General features: G+C 44.9%; 5 protein-coding genes across 18 annotated transcripts; 2 read left to right on the top strand and 3 right to left on the bottom strand.

The window, feature by feature from the left end:
* Window positions 1-3,890: 3,890 nt before the first annotated feature.
* On the bottom strand, window positions 3,891-6,239 carry LOC131259421 (uncharacterized protein DDB_G0271670-like). The gene has a single exon (XM_058260906.1). It carries the CDS (start codon window positions 6,237-6,239, stop codon window positions 4,566-4,568), a length of 1,674 nt encoding a protein of 557 aa, XP_058116889.1. The 3' UTR covers window positions 3,891-4,565.
* Window positions 6,240-6,308: 69 nt separating this feature from the next.
* On the bottom strand, window positions 6,309-11,203 carry LOC131259422 (nucleolysin TIAR). Of its 13 annotated transcripts, none has more exons than XM_058260917.1 (5): window positions 11,159-11,203; window positions 8,240-9,669; window positions 7,619-8,166; window positions 7,457-7,547; window positions 6,309-6,487 (listed from the first exon to the last, which is right to left on the bottom strand). In XM_058260917.1, exons 2-5 carry the CDS (start codon window positions 8,790-8,792, stop codon window positions 6,315-6,317), a joined length of 1,365 nt encoding a protein of 454 aa, XP_058116900.1. In that variant the 5' UTR covers window positions 8,793-9,669; window positions 11,159-11,203; the 3' UTR covers window positions 6,309-6,314. The 13 variants fall into 13 exon arrangements, with proteins under 13 accessions (XP_058116900.1, XP_058116901.1, XP_058116899.1 ...); XM_058260918.1 differs by lacking the exon at window positions 11,159-11,203 and adding an exon at window positions 10,955-10,976; XM_058260916.1 differs by lacking the exon at window positions 11,159-11,203 and adding an exon at window positions 10,498-10,547.
* Window positions 11,204-11,474: 271 nt separating this feature from the next.
* Window positions 11,475-15,076, top strand: LOC131260458 (DNA polymerase iota). 2 transcript variants are annotated; one of them, XM_058262183.1, is made up of 2 exons: window positions 11,475-14,058; window positions 14,095-15,076. In XM_058262183.1, exons 1-2 carry the CDS (start codon window positions 12,188-12,190, stop codon window positions 14,435-14,437), a joined length of 2,214 nt encoding a protein of 737 aa, XP_058118166.1. In that variant the 5' UTR covers window positions 11,475-12,187; the 3' UTR covers window positions 14,438-15,076. The 2 variants fall into 2 exon arrangements, with proteins under 2 accessions (XP_058118166.1, XP_058118167.1); XM_058262184.1 differs by having other exon boundaries at window positions 11,475-14,005; window positions 14,080-14,199.
* Window positions 15,077-15,094: 18 nt separating this feature from the next.
* On the bottom strand, window positions 15,095-18,203 carry LOC131260459 (isoleucine--tRNA ligase, mitochondrial). Its single transcript, XM_058262187.1, has 3 exons — window positions 18,017-18,203; window positions 15,645-17,943; window positions 15,095-15,573 (listed from the first exon to the last, which is right to left on the bottom strand). Exons 1-3 carry the CDS (start codon window positions 18,194-18,196, stop codon window positions 15,137-15,139), a joined length of 2,916 nt encoding a protein of 971 aa, XP_058118170.1. The 5' UTR covers window positions 18,197-18,203; the 3' UTR covers window positions 15,095-15,136.
* A 141-nt stretch (window positions 18,204-18,344) lies between these two features.
* On the top strand, window positions 18,345-19,303 carry LOC131260460 (esterase AGAP003155). Its single transcript, XM_058262188.1, has 2 exons — window positions 18,345-18,953; window positions 19,056-19,303. Exons 1-2 carry the CDS (start codon window positions 18,425-18,427, stop codon window positions 19,301-19,303), a joined length of 777 nt encoding a protein of 258 aa, XP_058118171.1. The 5' UTR covers window positions 18,345-18,424.
* Window positions 19,304-19,336: the final 33 nt, after the last annotated feature.

Raw genomic sequence — 19,336 nt, forward strand, 5'->3', positions numbered from 1 at the left:
TACCATTATATCATTACCTCATCAATCACGCATGTGTGCAGGACTTTTCACCACCACCACCTCCTCCTCCTCCTCCTCCTCCTTTTTCAGACCGATCTTTACTTTGTATGTCTTTTATACTTTCGTTTGCCAAACCCTTTACGCGTTCTTCATAACCGCTTGTTTGCAGTATTTTATCCACAAACCCCCGTTCATTTACGCTTAATTTAATGCTTATTCGCGCTAGTTTTACTTACACTTAGTTTTACCTATAGTTCACTCATTCTCATTCCTCAATGTCGTTGCTTTGTGTTGTGTCTGGTGAAGGGGTTTCGTGTAGTTGCTTTGCACATTGTGTGTTGTGTTGGCGTTCGACAACGCCGTGTTACTCATTTCTTTGCTTAACCACTATATTTTGCGCAGCTTTCCACCTTTCTTACCTAGCTTTACCGTACCGTATCTAGTTTCCTTAAATAATTGGTTACTTAAACGCTATCTTCTCCCCGCACCCACTGCTAACCGCTCCTCAACCCTTATCTTTTTTTTCTTTTTTTTATGTCTTACACACTAGAGAGGGTAGTGCTTAACGGATAGTATCTTATTTCACTAACTTACCTGACACATCGTACGACGTTCTTTACGTGTATATATGTATAAGCATCGCCAAACCGCTTCACCATTCGATTACTTAGCATCATATCCTCGCGCCCCGTTCACCACAAACCAGGGCCCATTTTATTTGGACTCTCCAGGGGTTAGCGATCCTTGCGGTCGAACAAAAGTTTACTGTTTCCCAATGACAGAACAACCGAGGTTCAAACACTCATTCCTAAAAGACATAAAACATGGAAGAACCCTGCAAAAGCTCATCGGAAAAACATGTCAGAACGGAAACATTGCATAATGATTAAGTTCCATCCTTTTCCCCCATTTGCTGCCACAAAAGGCTGTAGTGTTTGTGGGTAAATAGTAAATTTTACTTTTACTTCGTCCATCTCGAATGATGCAGGAGAACATCCTTTCTACAAAGCGGCTGCTTTACTCCACATTCCTCTAACTCAATTTTTGTTTTCAATATTTTAAACAACATCCCCTTATTTCCTTAACAACTACGTCTTGTACACTGGATTTTGACTACTGCTGCAAACTTGGTCACCCAGCAGCAGTAATCTACGATTTATCCTTCATCCCTCTTTTTTGTCTGCCAACACACCTCATGCGCGTTAATGGAAGATAGAGAACATGACTTTCTCTGGCCTAATATTTTTGTTGTTTTATTTATCCACCATCCAGCGAATTTCATTTGTTGCATCGGTATATGTCCTTTGTTTCTCTTTCATAAATTGAGTTTTCATTTCGATTAATTCAACCTCATTCGTCTAAGATGCTTATTCGTTTACTTTATTTTATTTCATGTTTCTCTTGTAGCTTAACCCTTATTCCTACATGAGTCTTTCAAAAGACCCACTCCAATTCCCCTACGACTCGGTAGTATGGTGGGGTGGTCTTTTCTTGTTGTTGTTGTTGTTGCGCCCGACAGCACCACTCACGCTTCCATCCATCCATTCATCTTTCATCCTTCCATCCATCCATCTATCCATCCATCCATTCATTCGATCATACGATCATTATCTTCTTTACCAGGACCACACAACACCCGCCAAAAGATCGTCTTTATCCGTGACCGGGACACATTAGTGTACAACCGCTTCCTACCTTCCATCGTACCGGGACACGGTAGAAAAACAAAACAAGAAAGCAGCTTAAGAATGATAAAAACAAAAAAAAACAATCAAACAAAAAAACTAATTTCTTCATCGCTTTTCGATTCGTTCCTTTCCTGAGATGTGCACACGCGTCGCTTTCCGTTGGTTACTAATTCGGCTTCGTCCTGCATGTAAGAAGGTGCCACACCGCCGTCCGATAGTTGTGCGCACCGACAGGTAGTTGTTGTTTTTTTTCTGACGGCAAGACGAACAGAATACGGTAGTAAAGCTCACATCAAAACGGCCCTTTCCAAGACGGTTTGGAAATGTTACTCAGAGTAGAGAGAAGAGCGGTAGGATAACACCCGAATTTTGTCGATTTAACGCGATCGACTTTCTTCTTAGTTTTTGTTTAGTTTGTATCTCTTCCTGTCGTCTTGCTCTCTATCATGATTATCATTTAGTAATAACTTACGGTGACACTTTTCCGTTCCACTCTCACATGATCGTCACCATCCCATTTCGTTTTTCCTCGACCGTACAGCCTTTACGAGACACAAGTGCGTTCTTAGATGTGCGTTACGTAGTATAATAAATATATCCTTGTTTTGCTTGCACCCTTTTTCACAACGTCTTTTACCCCCAACCCTATGCGACACACACCGCCACATTGTGCTTCAGTCATCTATCGTTTTGTTTTACTTTGTCACCTTCCGCGTCCGTTTTCATTCCGTTGACTAATAAACTTTCAAGGGTCGCAGCGACAGCAGCAACAGCACTGGCAGGCGACGGACACTGTGCATCGATCGTCGTGAATATTGCGCGCGCTGCTCCCCGACAATAAATATACATAATTTCTAATGCATCTTGCAACTCTCTATCTCAGCCGGTTCCCTTGGGCGGTGCAGTGTCAGACGCAAAATGCTCAATTGTGTGTGTGTTTTTTTGTCGTTTTCCTACAGTAAATTCATTTCGTTCCATTTAGGCAAAAGAGAATCTAAAAACTCAACCCACCACAACTTCAACTATCAGCTATTTTGCTATCGTTTTTATGCTGTCACGGCACGCTCGTGCGTGCATGATTTCGTGGGTTTTATGGTAAAGTCGACGTTCGCAGGTTAGATCCTTAAAAAACTCGTTTCTATTTGTAGTTTTCATGGGATGTATCTGTTTCTTCAGGATATAGTATAGTAGATGGGTAATGGTATTGTGTGTTTGTGTTTTTTTTCACACATCAGACCACCTAAAGTAGGTTTTATTTAACGAAAAAAATCTGTTTCTTGTTTCTTTTTATTGTTTCATATTTTTACATTGTCCCTCAGTTCTGCCCAGGAATTTGGGAAAGGAAAAGTATCGACAACAACAGCAGCAGCAGCAGCAACAGCAGCAAACCACAGCAGTCCTGCATCATAAAATTAAGCTTCCAAGCATTAAATAAAATTAAAATGGACATAGGAACTTTATCTGCGATTCCGGGCAAAGCCAAAATAACACAACAGAGCAGTGCAATATTTTTCTCCAAATTAAGACCGTTGTGTAACAAAAAAACCAAAGAAAATTACCCTGAGTTGATAAATATCGTAGACACATTGGAAGCCTTCGTGACATTCTTCAATGTCAACTAGATGAGCTTAAAAAGTGAAATATGCATGGCTCAAAAAATCTGTCTTTCTATTTCACAGCGCTGCATTCTCGTTATACTAGAAAAGAGTTTAAAGATACGCCCGCTAGATGTTTCGTGCTGGCTCATGAACTCATTCTATCCTTTTTGTCTGCGTCTGTACCGTACTGCGTGCGTTTCTCTGCCATCGGAACATGATTTAATTTCGTCGCGTTTACTGTTCATTTTTTGTATGCTCTTGATCAACATTCAACCAGTTTTATACTGACAGCAAAGGGAGCAGAAACATCTTCCCCCTCTCTCACCATTTACCGTTATGTTCGTTTCTTTTTTTAACGCTTTGTTCCCTTCTGGTGCGCCCGGAGGATGTAAAGGAACATTTGCTCGCGCGTCCTGTTTTAGACCCTTCTATAAAAATTAACCCCTCAAGGAACTGCTGTTTACCCGTTAGGCGGGTGCGTCGACCGTCCTTTTTGGTAACCTTTTATCCTTTTCTGTACTATGTTGTGCTACCGCCGGTCAGCTCTTCCATCCCTTTTAGCAAGGGATATTTATTAACGCTTCGGGTAGCGCATCAAACAAAATTTGCACGTAAGGAAGAGACGTATTGCGAACCCTGAGAGGTGTGTTTGTCCTTTTTTTTTGTTTTTTTTTAAAGTTATGCAAATTTGGCCGATGACCGATGAAGACTGCGCACAGGAAACATTCTTCTGCAGTGGCTGTTGGTATCCTTTTGAGTAATAGTATGTACACTTCCTGCCACAAGTTCGCCGAGAACGATGTCTTCAAAACAGGTTTTCTTCGAATGTTTCGCACACAATTTCGTTACTCCTACGGGGCGTTCAAAATTCGGTTACCAGATGAAGGCCAGAAAAAGGAGATGCCGCTTGAGTGATGGGTCAAAATGAGGCGATATTAATGATAAGTCAGAAGAACATATGTTTGATAAGTCCGAAAAACATATGTTTGGCTTGGTTTGATGCGGTTTCCCATGATCATATAATGATTCACTTTTTTGTTATGGTGAACCATCGTCAAATTAATCCGTTTGCTTGGAAGGCGCCTCGCTTTACCGCTTCAAACGCGCTTTGATCAATGTTAGAAAAATGAATCCCTTCCGGATGGAGAGAACAGGTAAATTGTAGTGTATCTCACACCTCTCATTTGTTAGCATTCTACCTAGTACAGTGCGCCGGAATAATGTGCCCTACTTGGCGTTGTACAAACCTTACAAAAACACTCCCGACTCAATCGCTCGTTCAAAGAGGAATCTTGCACCTTTCCAGCGGTGTTGTTGAACGTGGACTTTGTCCACCAGCGGCAATCCCATTCGCGGCAAACGTTCTGATAATGGCAGCATCCTTTCCATCGATTCCGCCCGATTCGTTGCCGTTCGCTTCACTCATAAGTTCGCCCGTTTCAGTCATATTCGCGTTGGAATAGTCGTTCGCTTCACATACCCCTCCCGGTACTCGCCTTTTTGTTGCCGGTTCGTCACCGCCGTCGTCGTCATTGTCGGTCACCTTGTGCTTGAGAGTGTTACACTTCCGATGAATATTATTAATGCTACAGCTTATGCTATTTTCAACGTATTCCTCTGATGCTGATCCACTCTGCACCATGGCTCCTTCATTGTATAAAGCATTGACATCCAATGCCGATGATAGATCTTTCTGCACCTCGTATGGTTCACCTTTTGCAATATTATTTGAAGCACCAACTTCCGGACTCGTGCTGGAAAGCTCGACGTTTTGACTACCGCTTTTGTTGCTGATATTGAATGCATTGCTTTGCGTGTGGCTGTCCATCGGGTTTACAACCGTCGACGACGACGACGACGACGGAGTAAAAGTACCAACACCAGTCGCCGTTGAAGACGATGAGGACGGAGACAGACCACCGGTAATAAACCGGTGGACATGATTAACAGTACTACCGATGCTTATATTACTATGACTACCAGAGGACGACGTTGTGAGCAGCATTTTCGACGGCACAGGCGACGCTAGTGTGGCGATCATACTTGTCGCCCCCACTGTCGCCACTAGCGTCCGTACAGTATCGTTGCATTCTCCCCCGGTAAACGATCCCAAGATCGATGGAATGGTGCCGCTGCTGACACTGGTACCGGTGCCGGTGCCCAAAGCCACGTTCGGGGTATTGCTCGTAACTGATGATTGCTTTTGTGAGGAACCAGTCAATGTTCGCATAGACCCAGAAGAATGATTATCATCTCCGATAGGGATACTCTTATGTTTAATGTAAATTGACGAACTCTTCGATGGCAATGCCAACTGCGGCGAAGTTGCTGTTAGCGATGTCGACAGTGGATGTAACTGCTGCTGGCGATAATGAGTCTGTTGTTGCTGGGCAACCGTTGCTGCTGCGGCTGCTACCGCTGCAGCAATAGCTTTCGCTGCTGATAGTTGCGACAAAGGCGAATGTGATTGGTACACAGCGGACTGGTTATTGCTGGAAGCACCGGCACACCCGCCACTCAAAAGGACAGTACTTCCACCACCGATGCCGTTTGGGTGGCATGTTATTAGAGAGGGCGACGATGGCACGGGTGTTGCCGCCGACAGTCGATGTTGCTGGTGGATAGCGTTACCGTTCATCTTTGCCGCTACAGCAGCAGCTGCAACCGCAGCCGCAACCGTCGTCGGGTTCGAGCCATGATTATTGTTGGCAAGTAGCATCGATCCCGCACTGTTCGTCGATGCATTGGCGGCAGCGACAGGCGTGGAGGCAAGGTTGCCCATCGATGCTGATGATAACGATCCTGAAGAGGGTGGAGGAGGGTTTGACATCAAACCGAAATGTGGTTTGCTACTATTGCTTGCAATTGCGGGAGTAGAAGGTGTGCCGATGTTCATGAGACTGCTGTTAAAATTTGCTGTATTACTGTTGCTTATATTGTTATTGTTTTGCATGTTGTTGGGTTTGCTGCATGTGTTGAAAATATTGATTTTGTTGCTGTTGCTGGTTGAATAATTTTTCAATAGTTCTCATTGCGTTTGGAACTGGGGCATGGTTGCATACATCATTGGCTGCTGTGAGGAGGCCGCTGCTGCCGCTGCCGCTGCCATGTTCGCTGCAGCAGCACCATTCGTTGCCACTGTGGGCACTGTCTGCATACCCCAGCCAGTTGCAGCCATGTTTGGTTGCATCATGCGATAACCTACGGAAAAAGTGCGAAAAAGATTCGAACAAACATCATAATTTGGTCGTTTGAATACATATTTCACATGACACATTCGTAATGCAAACAGTCGTTTATCCAAAACTTAACATGAAGTGATGTTAACTAAATAGAGGTAACAAATCTATAAATCTTGAAGAGATCTTGTCTTCATAACCCTAAATCTGAGCTTGATTGCTCCTGAACAAACCAATAGCTAAACGACGTTGAAATAGATTAGAGAGTGTGTAAGAAAAGTGTCATTTATGTTTTCAGTTTCAACTATTAAAAATACCATAAACTGCGGGTAGCGCAATAGCTGTACGGGAAAGGTCGATTAGAAAACAGCCAAATAGCTGAATTTTTGGAGACGTACGTTCAAATCCACCCAGAATCGGACCCCTATCTGTACGAAAATGCTAACTTCCCTTCTACTGACTAAAAAATATATATAAAAAACTAGTGGCCTTTAAATGAGCAGGCATTACCGCGGCAAGACGTTCACTACGCCACAGATAAAGATCATAACGTAATATCGAAATAAATCTCAAGTTCTTTTTGTTTGACTCAACTCATATTTTAAACATTTGTGCACTAACCCTCTTTAATTGGTCATATTTTTCATCTACCCAGCAGTTGGATAATCAAAAATCGTGTTTTGTGAAAATATTCTTCGCAAGCCGTAACTAACCTTACTTTATTCGCAAAAACAAAAGCTACACACATATATTAATATGTGATGGAAGCAATTTAGCGAGGCAAATGCCAACAAAAAGTTTTAACAGATTTTGGGCGATTTTTGGGAAAAGAAAAATAGTTTGTTTTAAAATTCTCCCTACTTTTTCCAAAGACAAGTATTAGTATGACCTGCTGGTACAGGTAGTATTGCAACCTCAGTACAATTTGTTGTGGAAATCGAAATAGACTGAAGCTTATACACTACTCTATGAATAATTTGATTCAAAGTACCTGTTTGTTGTGGGCTAGCTGCTGCGTAAGCCGTTGGGTAGGCGTAATATCCTTGTTGAACATATCCCTGTTGTATCTGCGGATAACCACCCTGCAATGTATGCATTTAAAGATAGTATTATTGTGAAAAGACACAATTTTCCACAAACACCGTAAACCTACCGGAATCCAGTACATATGACTGTAGGCGGTGGAATAAGGATACTGTGCACCGGCCGCAGCGGCAGCCGCTGAAGCCTGTGTCATTTGCGGATTTCCACTGTGTTGCTGAGCGACAGCAGCAGCGGCAGCAGCAGCTGCATTCTGTTGCAGGGCGTTCTGCTGTACGACCATGCCATTCATGCTCATCATGCCGGAGGCGGCTGCAGCCGCCACAAGTGCCGAAGCGGCCGGATTGATGCCGTTGCTGTTAACCTCCCCGCCGTTCTCTTTGCCCCAATAGCATTTGACCGGGTATCCCTGGACTTCGCTGTTGTGTGTACCCTCGATGGCACGGGCGGCCGATTCTTTGCTGGCGAACCGAATAAACGCATAGCCCTTGTCTTTGAAAACCCGCGTGTCAAGTATGTGCCCGAACTGGGCGAAGTGCTTCTGAATTAGATCTTCGGTGATGGTGTTCTGCGGGAACCCACCGCAATAAACCGTCGTATTGGTGGGACTCGTGTTGTTGTAGATGTCTTCAAATGCTGGAGGCTTTCCGCTCTTAATGCCTACAAAAAAGGAAAAACACAATTGAATTAAAGGGAATAATGCACCTTGGCGGACTATTGCTCGCTCACTTACCCTTGGCATTTTCCCTGGGTGCCGGTGGTTTCCTGGTGGACCAGTTCGTCCTGATCGAGCGCGAACCTAGCCATTGACCATTCATCATTGCGATTGCATTTTCGGCCTCGGCCTTCTTTACGAATGACACAAACGCGTAACCCCTCGATTTGAGCGTCTGCGGATCTCGCACAATACGGCAGTTGGAAATTTCACCGAACGGTGCAAACGCTTCGCGCAACGTTTCGGTCTCGATTTCCGGGCTCAAGTCACCAACGAAGATGTGATGATGCTGGCTGGTGTCCGTCTTCGGCTGATTTCCGGGGCTCGTCGCCCAATTGACCTTTATTTCCTTCTTTAGAAACATACGCTTGTTCATTGCCGCCAACGCCGTTTGGGCCGACTGATGGTTCGCATACTCAATGAACGCGTACGGATCGTTGGTAGCCTCCCGGATTATCTTGCAACTCTTCACGACGCCCATCTGACTGAAGAGTGTGCACAGGAGCTCCTCCGTGACAGATGGGTCGAGGCTGCCGACGTACAGCGTCTTGGGGTAGGATTCGTCTGTCATTTTGATTCTTTTCTGGACGATTCAATAAACACAGCCTACTAGATGTTGGATTAGATTAGATATCTACCAATCGCACACGATTCGCCGCCTCCTGTGGACTCCAATCTGCACCCTTATTCGATACGATTCTTCTGCAAAACCACTGTCAACGTAGTGTCGCAAACGCTCCTCTACACAGTACCAGCTACTCCCCAGTCCTATTGCGCGCGTAGGTTTCGCTACGATTTCTGTTGGTTGCCCGGTTGGTTGGTTGGCGGCTGCTGTACGGCGACAATGGCTCCTAGATCTCCCTCTTTAGCGATGCGAGAGATGTGTTCTCTCTTCGCTCCAAAACGAAACGACACTCAACACCTGTTTCTTTCGCGCGCTTGCTCTTTGTCTATTCGGCTCTCGCTCTACTGTACGCAGTCCTTTCTGGCGTTGTTATTTGCGCTATGTTTTTTTTAACGACACGGTGTCTTCCTTTTTATTATTTTTTCTCTCTATCCGCCGCACGCTCCGTAGCTGATTTGCCGCTCGCTGCCGGTCGTCGTTCCAATGGTGGTTATTTTTTACTTTTTCTACCCGCGCTTTGCTTTGCACAATGCACAATGCAAGGGTTTCGTGCGACGTTCTAATGTCTGTTTCTTTTTGCAAACCCTTTAATTCGTAGTGTCACATACAGTACGCACACGCACGCGTATGCACACTAATCGTCTAAATCGTTAGTTTATCGTCTGACGGCACCTGGCGGCTACTCTCGCAAAATTCCACTGCTTTCAACAAAGATATGTGTGAGCGAAGCCCAGAACTTTCATTCGGGCAGTGTTCTATGCTTCTTCTTCTTTGATTTCACTTTCTATTACCACTGAGTGCCACTACCACAAGATGCTAAATTCTAAAAAAATGGAAAGAAAAGGATATTTTTCTGCTATAGCTCGATCAAAACTGTACCATCATCACCTCATTAAACACACTGAAAACACACGTAAATTCACACAAACACACAACCGCGATTCGCTCTCATTCGTCGTTCGCACTCTTTTGTCTCGCTTGCACCGATTTCCTCTCCTTTTCCGAGTGCATGCAGTTGAAGTTTTTACCTTCCGTAGAGGTTCCTGCTTTTCATACACCAGACACTGGATATTTGATTTAAGTCAATTTCAATGTTTAATGTTTTTAACAATGCACAATCTGATCAAATTGAGTGATTTTAGAACCAGCTCGGTAACGGAACAATTTAACCTAAAGCACCATAGATGATACTGTGTGCTTTATTTAATTTCTACTATTAGAAAGCAATCATGGCAAAAAAAAACTTAGCGTACGAAATACCGTACTTTTACTCAGAAGCTCGTCTGACCTCTTACGGAAAAATAAGCTGCGACTAAACTCTTGCGTTTATCGTTACTGTGTTGTGCTACTGCCATTTCTATTGGCCAACCACCATCGTTTTCACCTTCTTTCTTTCTTCCTTTCTTTTGCTACATCAATGTCGGAAAAGAACAAACACGTACCAACCACCGAACATTAACTTGGTACCGACCACCAGTTTCGGTAAATCTACCGTGTGTCGTACACTTTCGTTGTGTACCTCGTCGGCGATAGTTTATCTGGAAATCCGTGACAAAATACACAACTTCTCGCACGGCAGATAAAATGAAGGATTCACTTTAACCGGAGTATTCGCTGCCGTCCGTTTTCTCCTGAGCTTCCTTCTTTTTACCTTTTCTTTGCTAGTTTAGTTCATCTTAAAAAAAACCAGCGTTCTCTTTCCGCTATGTTGGCAACAATGTTCGTACCCGGCGAAAAAACCTCTCCGTAATAGCTCCGACATTTCTCAACCCAAGGTTTGTACATATCACACCGACACATATTCGTTACAATTTTAGCACCCACTAGGTAAGTAATGTTCAAACTGTTTTACATAAGTAGGTTTAGATTAAAATTTGCTCTCGTCTAATGGCAAATATTTTCTTCAAATGCCTTTCTAAAACCTATATTTGGAGTTAACGGGAACATAGTTAGAATTTTCACAGGGGTGAGACTGACTCCATCAGCTGGTCTTCTGAGGCAGATTGCATTCTTTAATTAATGGTATGGTAAATCCTCTTCGTGAGCCCTTTTATTCATGATTGCACATGTTTGTTCTTCCAATATCTTGTAAATATCTGACTTATTACCATTCGCGCCGATTTACCGAACTTTAAAATACGATCGCCAAATTCGTACACACATACTAATTTCGTTGACACAGTTTTGGTAGCCTTCATTGGTATGTGAAGTTTGAGATAAGAAACCGATCAGCAGAGGAAATTCCCTCAATATTACCAATCGGAATATGCCCGGTTTCCTATTCCACAAAGCAACTGAAACCCTTTTTTTACCTTTATGTATTGTTGACTGAGCCACGATTCTTTGGAGCTCCGTGAGAAGCTACGCAGATTTGCCATCGGCGTATAGCAAGCAGAAGTGAATGCTGCAGGTATAAACACAGCTCATTCGCAGTATGAAAGTTAGAACAGGTCAGTTGATAATCGACCGTGTTAGTCATCGGAACGATGTGTTGTGTTGATGCTCCTGATTTCGATAAAAAATGGCACATATGTTAAACATTTGCTCCATCAGTTTACACCACTAAATGCTGTTCATGGTTTACGTGGGATCACAAAAGTCATACAATAAATGTGAAAAACAAGAGAATGCTAGAAAATAATTCACCTCCGTAGCCATTGGATTCCATCAAAGCATTGTGGTTTGTTTCTATACCTATCGGAAAAGTTTATCTGCGATTCGAACAAAGTGGCCCCATCTTTTTCCATTGCAATTGAGCAGAATTCCCGGATTAAAAGAAGAAAGTTTGCTGCATCTCGCAACGCGAAAGTGAATAGCTTTCTCGAAAACAACGAACCAACACTAAAACGAAAACAGTACGCATATAAAAACGGAAAAACGAAGAGTAATGTCAGTCGAGAGTGAGTGAGTCCAAGAACTGTTTGTTGCGCGCGTAAGCGAGAAAGCTATCGAAAACCAGCGGGTGCTACGTTACGTTTGCCGTACAGTAAACAAACGGTACAAATCAAAGCACCGTAACCACCGCAAACCTGCACCACCTACTGCTGCTGCACAAAAACACGCTATTTAGCTGTGGTGGATACCGATGTTTTGATGCTGATCTCGGGAGCATCCCCCAGATCATCCACACTAGGCCGTCCCAGCGTCCTACGACGCAAACGGTCGTTGCTCCACGTCGATGCGTATGGCGCTAGGTGCTTACGTCGAGCGTAATCTCCAAAGATCCGCCAGATCTGCTGGATTACAATCTGCCGCTCTAGCTTTATCACCGCAAACTATAAAATTAAATTGTAATAGATCACTGGTTTGCTGAGTGGCACTCCAGGCGTGCTGAATTCGATATGGACGGATCACAGGAAACGGATGATGACGAGCAGGTCCACCCGCGAGCTATCATTCATATCGATATGGATTACTACTACGCCCAGGTCGAAGAAGTTCTCAATCCAACGCTCAAGGATAAACCGTTCGCGGTAAAGCAACGTTTCTGCGTGGTAACCTCGAACTACATTGCGCGCCAATACGGTGTCAAAAAACTCCAACCTGTTAAGGAAGCACTAGCGGTGTGCCCCGGACTTGTACTGATCAACGGAGAAGATATAACCAAGTACAAGGAGATGTCGGTGCGCATCAATGAAATAATGCATCGTTTTACGCCGCACGTCGAGAAGCTCGGATTGGACGAAAACTACCTCGACGTGACAGAGCTCGTCAGTGAGAGGATAGAGCTGCTGGAAGCGTCTGGAGACCGGACAAAGCTGGACCATGTCGAGGGACTGATACATCCTGCGCCCCAGTCGGACGCGTCCATCGAGGCGGCAACGGACCGTGATCTCTTCCGTCGATGTTGCTGTTGTGGCTGTGACAAAAGACTTATACTGGCAACGCACCTAGCAAAGGAAATACGCGACTCCATATTCAGCGAGTTAGGTCTCAAATGTTGTGCTGGGATCGCGCACAATAAACTGCTGGCCAAGCTGGTTGGGGCAGTCAACAAGCAGAACAAACAAACCGTCCTTTTGCCCACGTACGGCAGCACTTTCGTCGCATCGCTTGGTTGCGTGAAAAGCTTGACGGGCATCGGGGAGAAAACAGCCCAAACGCTGGCGGACTGCTGTGGCATCAGTACCGTCACGGACCTGCAACAAGTCAATCTAGATAAGCTCGCAAAGCATCTCGGCCAAGAGCAGGCCGTACGGCTAAAGCAGCTTGCCTTCGGGAGAGATGAGACGCCAGTGAGACAGACGGGCAAACCGAAATCCGTTGGCCTTGAAGATTCCTGCCCTTCCATATCCGTCCGTGCTGATGCCGAAGAAAAGTTTCGCCACCTTCTGGTGCGACTGGTCAAAAATATTGCTGACGATGGAAGAATCCCGGTTGCTATCAAGGTAACGGTACGAAAATTTGATATGGCTAAACGGACCACACATCGGGAATCGAAGCAAGATAAACTGCTACCGTCCATGTTCCGCCACGCGAACGGGCGGCTTGTGCTGACCGATGGGGCACAGGAAAAGATGCTTGCCGTCGTGATGAAGGTGTTCGAGCGCATGGTCGACTTGCGGCAGCCGTTCAATATCACCCTGCTTGGGCTGTCGTTCTTCAAGTTCCAAGAACGGCGCCTCGGTAGCAAATCGATAGCAAACTTTTTGATCAAAAAGTCCGACATCGAGGTGCAATCGATCACCAACCTGAGCAACGAATCGATCACGCTCAGCGATGTCAGCCTGTGCTCGAACAAATCCTCCCTTTCCGCGATGGACTGCGAACCGTGCTGTTCGTCCGATGCGGGATCGATCGCTTCGCTGTCGGGTTCGGAGTCGGATGCGGAACCTTCGCCGAAAAAGTCCCGCCGAATGATTTTCCTTGCCCGTCGCAGTCTCGGAGCAGCAGAACATCGGCACCTCGGGAACAATGAGGACGAGACGACACTCAGCAAGTTGCGGGTAGCTGATTTACGGTTAAATTCCAAAGAGTACGATCAAGATTCTCCGACATCTACTCCTTGCTGTTCGACAGCGGCCACGCCAATGGACGTTACTGGAGCTCTGCACAGCGCTAGTAAAGGATCCTTCTTTCGAAACCATCTGGCTTCCACGTCCACCGATAGTGGCGTCCCGAGGGACACAGATCGTCTCGTGGCAACCTCCGCTTCCGCAGTAAAACCTAATTCCGAAGCTATCAGTGACACGAACAATCGCGATTCTCATGCGTTAAATAATGCTTCTTTTAGCTGTAGTTCTTTAAGGGACCAACCCCAACACAATACCGTTCACAACAAAAGCACGAATCTTCTCCCTCCGAACGTGGATCCGGAAGTATTCGACGCCTTACCGGAGGATGTGCAGCAAGAGCTACTCAGTAACTGGCGAAGGGCAATCGGAAGTAGTAGTACGAGCACAAGTGGAACCGTCGGAATCCTCAGCAGTGGAAGTTTAGGAGCTGTAAATGTTGTACCAACCGCTAGTGCCACAAGCGGCGGCACCGGTAACACCAGCAACAGTAGCAGTAATACTTCTCCAAGCGCTACCACAACTGGAAAGGGCAACACAAAAAACACGTTACATCGCTACTTCGTTAAAAACACGTAGCATCGTTATCTCATTTTAACTGTGGTTCCCTGGGAGTGGGCGGGATTCACGAATCCGAGGTGTAACCCCGGTAGCAGGAAGGCATTATTCACATCGCGTAAACTAGGGTTCGAACAGTGCGTTGCGCTCTCTCTTCTCTAAATTGTTTTACCACACTTAACATCGTCGACATCAAGTTAGAAAAAAATCGCGAATTAGTTTATTCGGAACCCTTTTTGTTCGGTAAATGTGAGGTTGATAATTGTTCATTTTACTTTTTGGTTGTTTTGATAAGATAGATTCATTTTTTTGTTTCGTTGAGTTATGTTTACGAACTTTCAAGTTCTTGTCCTTCTTCGGCTCAATGGAGTTGGATTTACGCGTAGCACATAGGTAAAGAGGCGATCAAAAGTGAACAATTGTTTTTACTTGTTTGTTTTTTTGTTGAACATTTATGTCTCTAATTCTGTACTGCGAAATTCATTTTCCATTACTCTGTACATAAAACCATAAAGGAACAGCTTCATTATTGTATAAACTTGCACTACTAAAGTGTGTTGTTGTGTATCAACCTTTTAAAAACAATCATTCCCGCCTGCGAAAGTGAGAAATTAAGGAAAAGAGAAAAATATCTTGTTAAATAAAACAAAACGATGTAAACCAAAATACTTTCGTTGTAACAATAGTTTCAAACCGAAACAGTATATATTCATCTATATTTTACCTTCCTCGCTGATTTAACACAATTTCACACCGGGGACAAATATCGGATGACGTCGGATTCTCGGTGACCATTGAGTACCTTCGGCATCGTCGGCATAGAGGTTTCTCCGATTTAGTAACCGCTATGGCGAACCGCCCGTTTGTATCGGTGGCGCCTTCTCGGAGAAGTATGGAACCTACTTGTAGTAGTTCGCATAGCTCTGAGGAGCTCTCTGGTATGTTCAGTTTTGGATGCAACTGTGACAGGAAGGACAGATCGGCGGCGCTGCACTCTACCACTAGCTCCAGTAACCATGTGTTAACATTCAGTTGTGCCTTTTGATAAGTGCTATGGCGCAATTCGAGGGCACTTTCGATGGCTTTAGTAGAATTGCATGGTTCCAATGGTTCCGATGGTGTCGGTGGTTGGGAAGATTGGAAGAAAGAATCCTTGCCTGTTGTAAAGAGAGCATCATAAATGTTAACATCTTTAAGTAAAAATATCAGCAAAACATTTCAGACGTACCATAAAATGTCCAACTTTCTTCCACTAAGAAGGGAATGATTGGCCACAGAGTTTTCGAAAGCACTCTGTACGTTTGGGCAAGTATTGCCACTACATTTTCGTGTTCTGCCTTGGACCCACAGTACAGTCGATCTTTCACTACATGCAGATACAAACCCGAAAGTGTCGAGAGGCAAAAGTTAAGAATAGCAGCAGAAGCCCGATTGTGCTGGTACGTCTCGTACATTTGGAAAATGGACCGATGAAACTCGGCTAGCTGTCGAAGGAAGTATCGATCAACATGGCACAAAATATCCTCGCGAATGATTGGTTCCTTTTCGCAGAAGGCTCTATTTGCGTTGAGCACACCGAGCAGGAATTTAAATATTCCACGCAATTTCTGTACACCTTCTGCCGACGATTCTAGTAGCTTGTGGCTTACGGGTATGGAGGTGTTTTGAATGGCGTGGGCACAAACCCACCAACGTAGCGTATCACAACCGTAACGATCCACAATGTTTTTGGGAGAAATTACGTTTCCCAGGGACTTGGACATTTTCAAACCATTTTCATCGACCGCAAATCCGTGCACGAAAATTGCCTTATACGGTGCCCGGTCCCGAGCAGCGATACTGGTGAGCAATGAGGACTGAAACCAACCGGTAAACTGGTCGACACCTTCGAGATACAAATCTGCAACACGTTCTTTCCCCAGTACCGTCAGCCAGGAGGTACCGGAATCGAACCATATATCCAGTATGTCGTGGCCCTTTTCCAATTGATCATGTGTAGTGTTGATCTCTTGAAGCATTTCTTTGGGTACAAGTTCTTCCACTGGTACGGTCCACCAAAAATCAATCGATGATTCCTTCATCAGACGCTCCTCGATCGCCTTAAGCAATAACGGATGTGCAATCGGTTGCTTCGATGTGGTATTGTAAAGCACTGGAATCGGTACACCCCACGCACGCTGCCGCGATATACACCAGTACGGACGTTTCCGTAGCTGTCCCTCAAGCACCTTCTTACTCACATCGGCCGATGTACGAGGGAATATGTTCACCTCTTTAACTGCCTCCAGCGACGAGTGCTTCAGACTGTTGGTATCGATAAACCACTGATCGCTAGCGCGCAACATCACCGGTTGCTTTGTTCGCCAGTCGATAGGATACGAATGTTCTATGGTGCTTAACTTCAGTGTGGCATGTTTTACCTCGTCAGTAATCAACAGGTTGCCCTCAGTGAGCGCATATTTGCCGACAAGAAAGCTAGGGGCACGTTTATTGTAGCAGCCTTTATCATCTATTAGATTCTTTACCGCCATTTGTTGCTCCAAACATACAAGAAAATCTTCCGGTCCGTGGGCCGGAGCTGTGTGAACCAGACCCGTTCCTTTCTCGGCTTTCACGTGCGCCCCGGGCAGAAATGGTAAAAGTTCCGTTCGATTCAAAGGATGATGGTACTTTAAGCCCCGCAGCTGAACGGCCGGAATGGTTTGGAGGACATCAAAGGAAAGGGTTAGCTCCTGAGACAGGTAATTGACTAGCTCTTTTCCGATGAGTAAAACATCACCGGTCGATGCACGCACAAGACAATACTCTAAACTGGGATTGTAGCAGATGGCCTGGTTTGCTGGTAAAGTCCAAGGAGTAGTTGTCCATATCACTGCGTGTACATCGGTACCTTGCTCTTGTATCTGTTCAATTGCTTCGCAGCCTTTGTTGCAATTAGCGAGTTGAAATTTCATATACAACGAAGGACTACGGTGTGCTTCATCATATTCGAGCTCGGCCTCGGCGAGAGCCGATTGTGACGATGGTGACCAATAGACAGGCTTCAGATCACGGTATATCAGTTTACGCTCGTACAACTCGTAAAACAATCTAAGCTGTGCACGAATGTAGCCTGGATCGAGGGTACGATAGAAGCCATTAGCTGTGTCGTTCCACGAACCTGTTATTCCCCAAGATTCGAACTCATTTTTCTGCTTCGTTATTGTTTCCAAAGCAAACTTTCTGGCAGTATTTCGAATGTCTCCTGCCGTTGTACGGGCTTCAATTGAGCCATGCTTTTTCTTCTTGTTGAATGCTTCCAGCGCTTTCAACTCTATGGGCAGCCCGTGACAATCCCATCCCGGAACATAGTGCACACGTGTACCACTGATGATTTTATGCTTCAAAATAAGATCCTTCAAGATTTTGTTAACCGCGTGGCCCATATGTAAGTCCCCGTTTGCGTACGGAGGTCCATCGTGCAGGATAAACTCATTCTTCTCTGGTAAATTACTGCGATTCCAAGCGTACAGTTGGCTAAAGCAGTTCTAAAATACGAATGAAACTTGAATTAATCAAGCTGGTAACCTATTCCTCGAAATCCTTTGCGTGACAACCTACCTTCCGAAGTTGTTCTTCAATTTGGTTACGTTTTTCCACGTTTAGTCGCGCGGGAAACTTGGTTTTCGGAAGGTTTATTGTACCTGTGTAGCTGGATTCATTTATGGGCGCACTTTTTGCAGCAAAACATCTTACTGTAAAGCGGGAACCGATTACCCAACCGTGTCTGCTTTGTAACATTTTGTGAACTGTGTGATGCTCCTGCACCGACGATAGGAATGCATTTGCCGGATTGCAGGTTTGTTTTGATTTTCTAACGTCATTTGGTGTGTATTGGTGTGCTCGGAAGAAAATTGTCAAGAAACAGCAAAGTAAGGTTAGAATAACAACATCACCGTCAAGAATTTTCAGCGGAGAATCGACCGCACAGCTGAGCCGACGCGAATACTGGGCCTAGTATAAATAACAATGTCCAAATCAACCGAGAACGTCGAAACGAAGCTAAAAATCCTTGCACTGCACGGCTACCGCCAGAATGCGGATTCGTTTAAAGGGAAGCTGGGTTCTTTTCGAAAGTTTGTTAGCAAGTACGCAGAATTTGTGTTTGCTTCGGCGCCCCATCCGGCACCACCGCTTGAAGCTGGAACCGACCCTGATCCAAGTCAACGCAGTTGGTGGTTTAATAAGGAAGATCGGACGTTTAAAGGCACCAATGAAGGTGGCCCCGCATACGGATTTGAAGAAAGTTTAAAGCTGCTGGAGAAAACGTGGGAAGCGGAAGGTTGCCATGGGTTACTAGGATTCTCTCAAGGGGCCTGTTTTGCCGGATTACTGTGTGATCTAAGTGCTCGAGGGATGACCACCATTAAGCCACAATTCGCAGTGCTCGCGTCTGGTTTCCGGTCAGGAAGTTTAGTGCACTTGAATTACTATGAAAATAAGGTGCAGATTCCATCGCTGCATATTTTCGGGGAAACGGATGAAATCATTACCAAGGGTAGGATATCAATTTTAAGCAGACCATGATGAATGGTTATCATGTTCTTACCCGTAGCCGTACCTTTCAACGTACTAATTAAATTATTTTATTTTTTTTTAGATATGAGTGTCGCTCTTTCGGAAACCTTTCTCGAGCCGGAAATTGTAACGCATCCCGGTGGACATTACTTTCCTGCACAAGCATCCATGAAACAAATGTACGTTGATTTCTTTCGTGACCAACTTCAGAATCATCTAGAAGCGAAAGAATTGCAAAACGCCACGGAGGAAAATAGCTTTCACGTTGCCGACGAAGTGACTCCAGAAATGGACCAACAATTAGCGGGCAGTGATTCGGACTCAGACTAATAAACATCTCAAACAGAGCTAAACGCGTGTGTT

The sequence above is a fragment of the Anopheles coustani genome, chromosome 3 (assembly GCF_943734705.1).
Source record: "Anopheles coustani chromosome 3, idAnoCousDA_361_x.2, whole genome shotgun sequence".
In the NCBI taxonomy this organism is placed as follows: Eukaryota; Metazoa; Arthropoda; class Insecta; order Diptera; family Culicidae; genus Anopheles; species Anopheles coustani.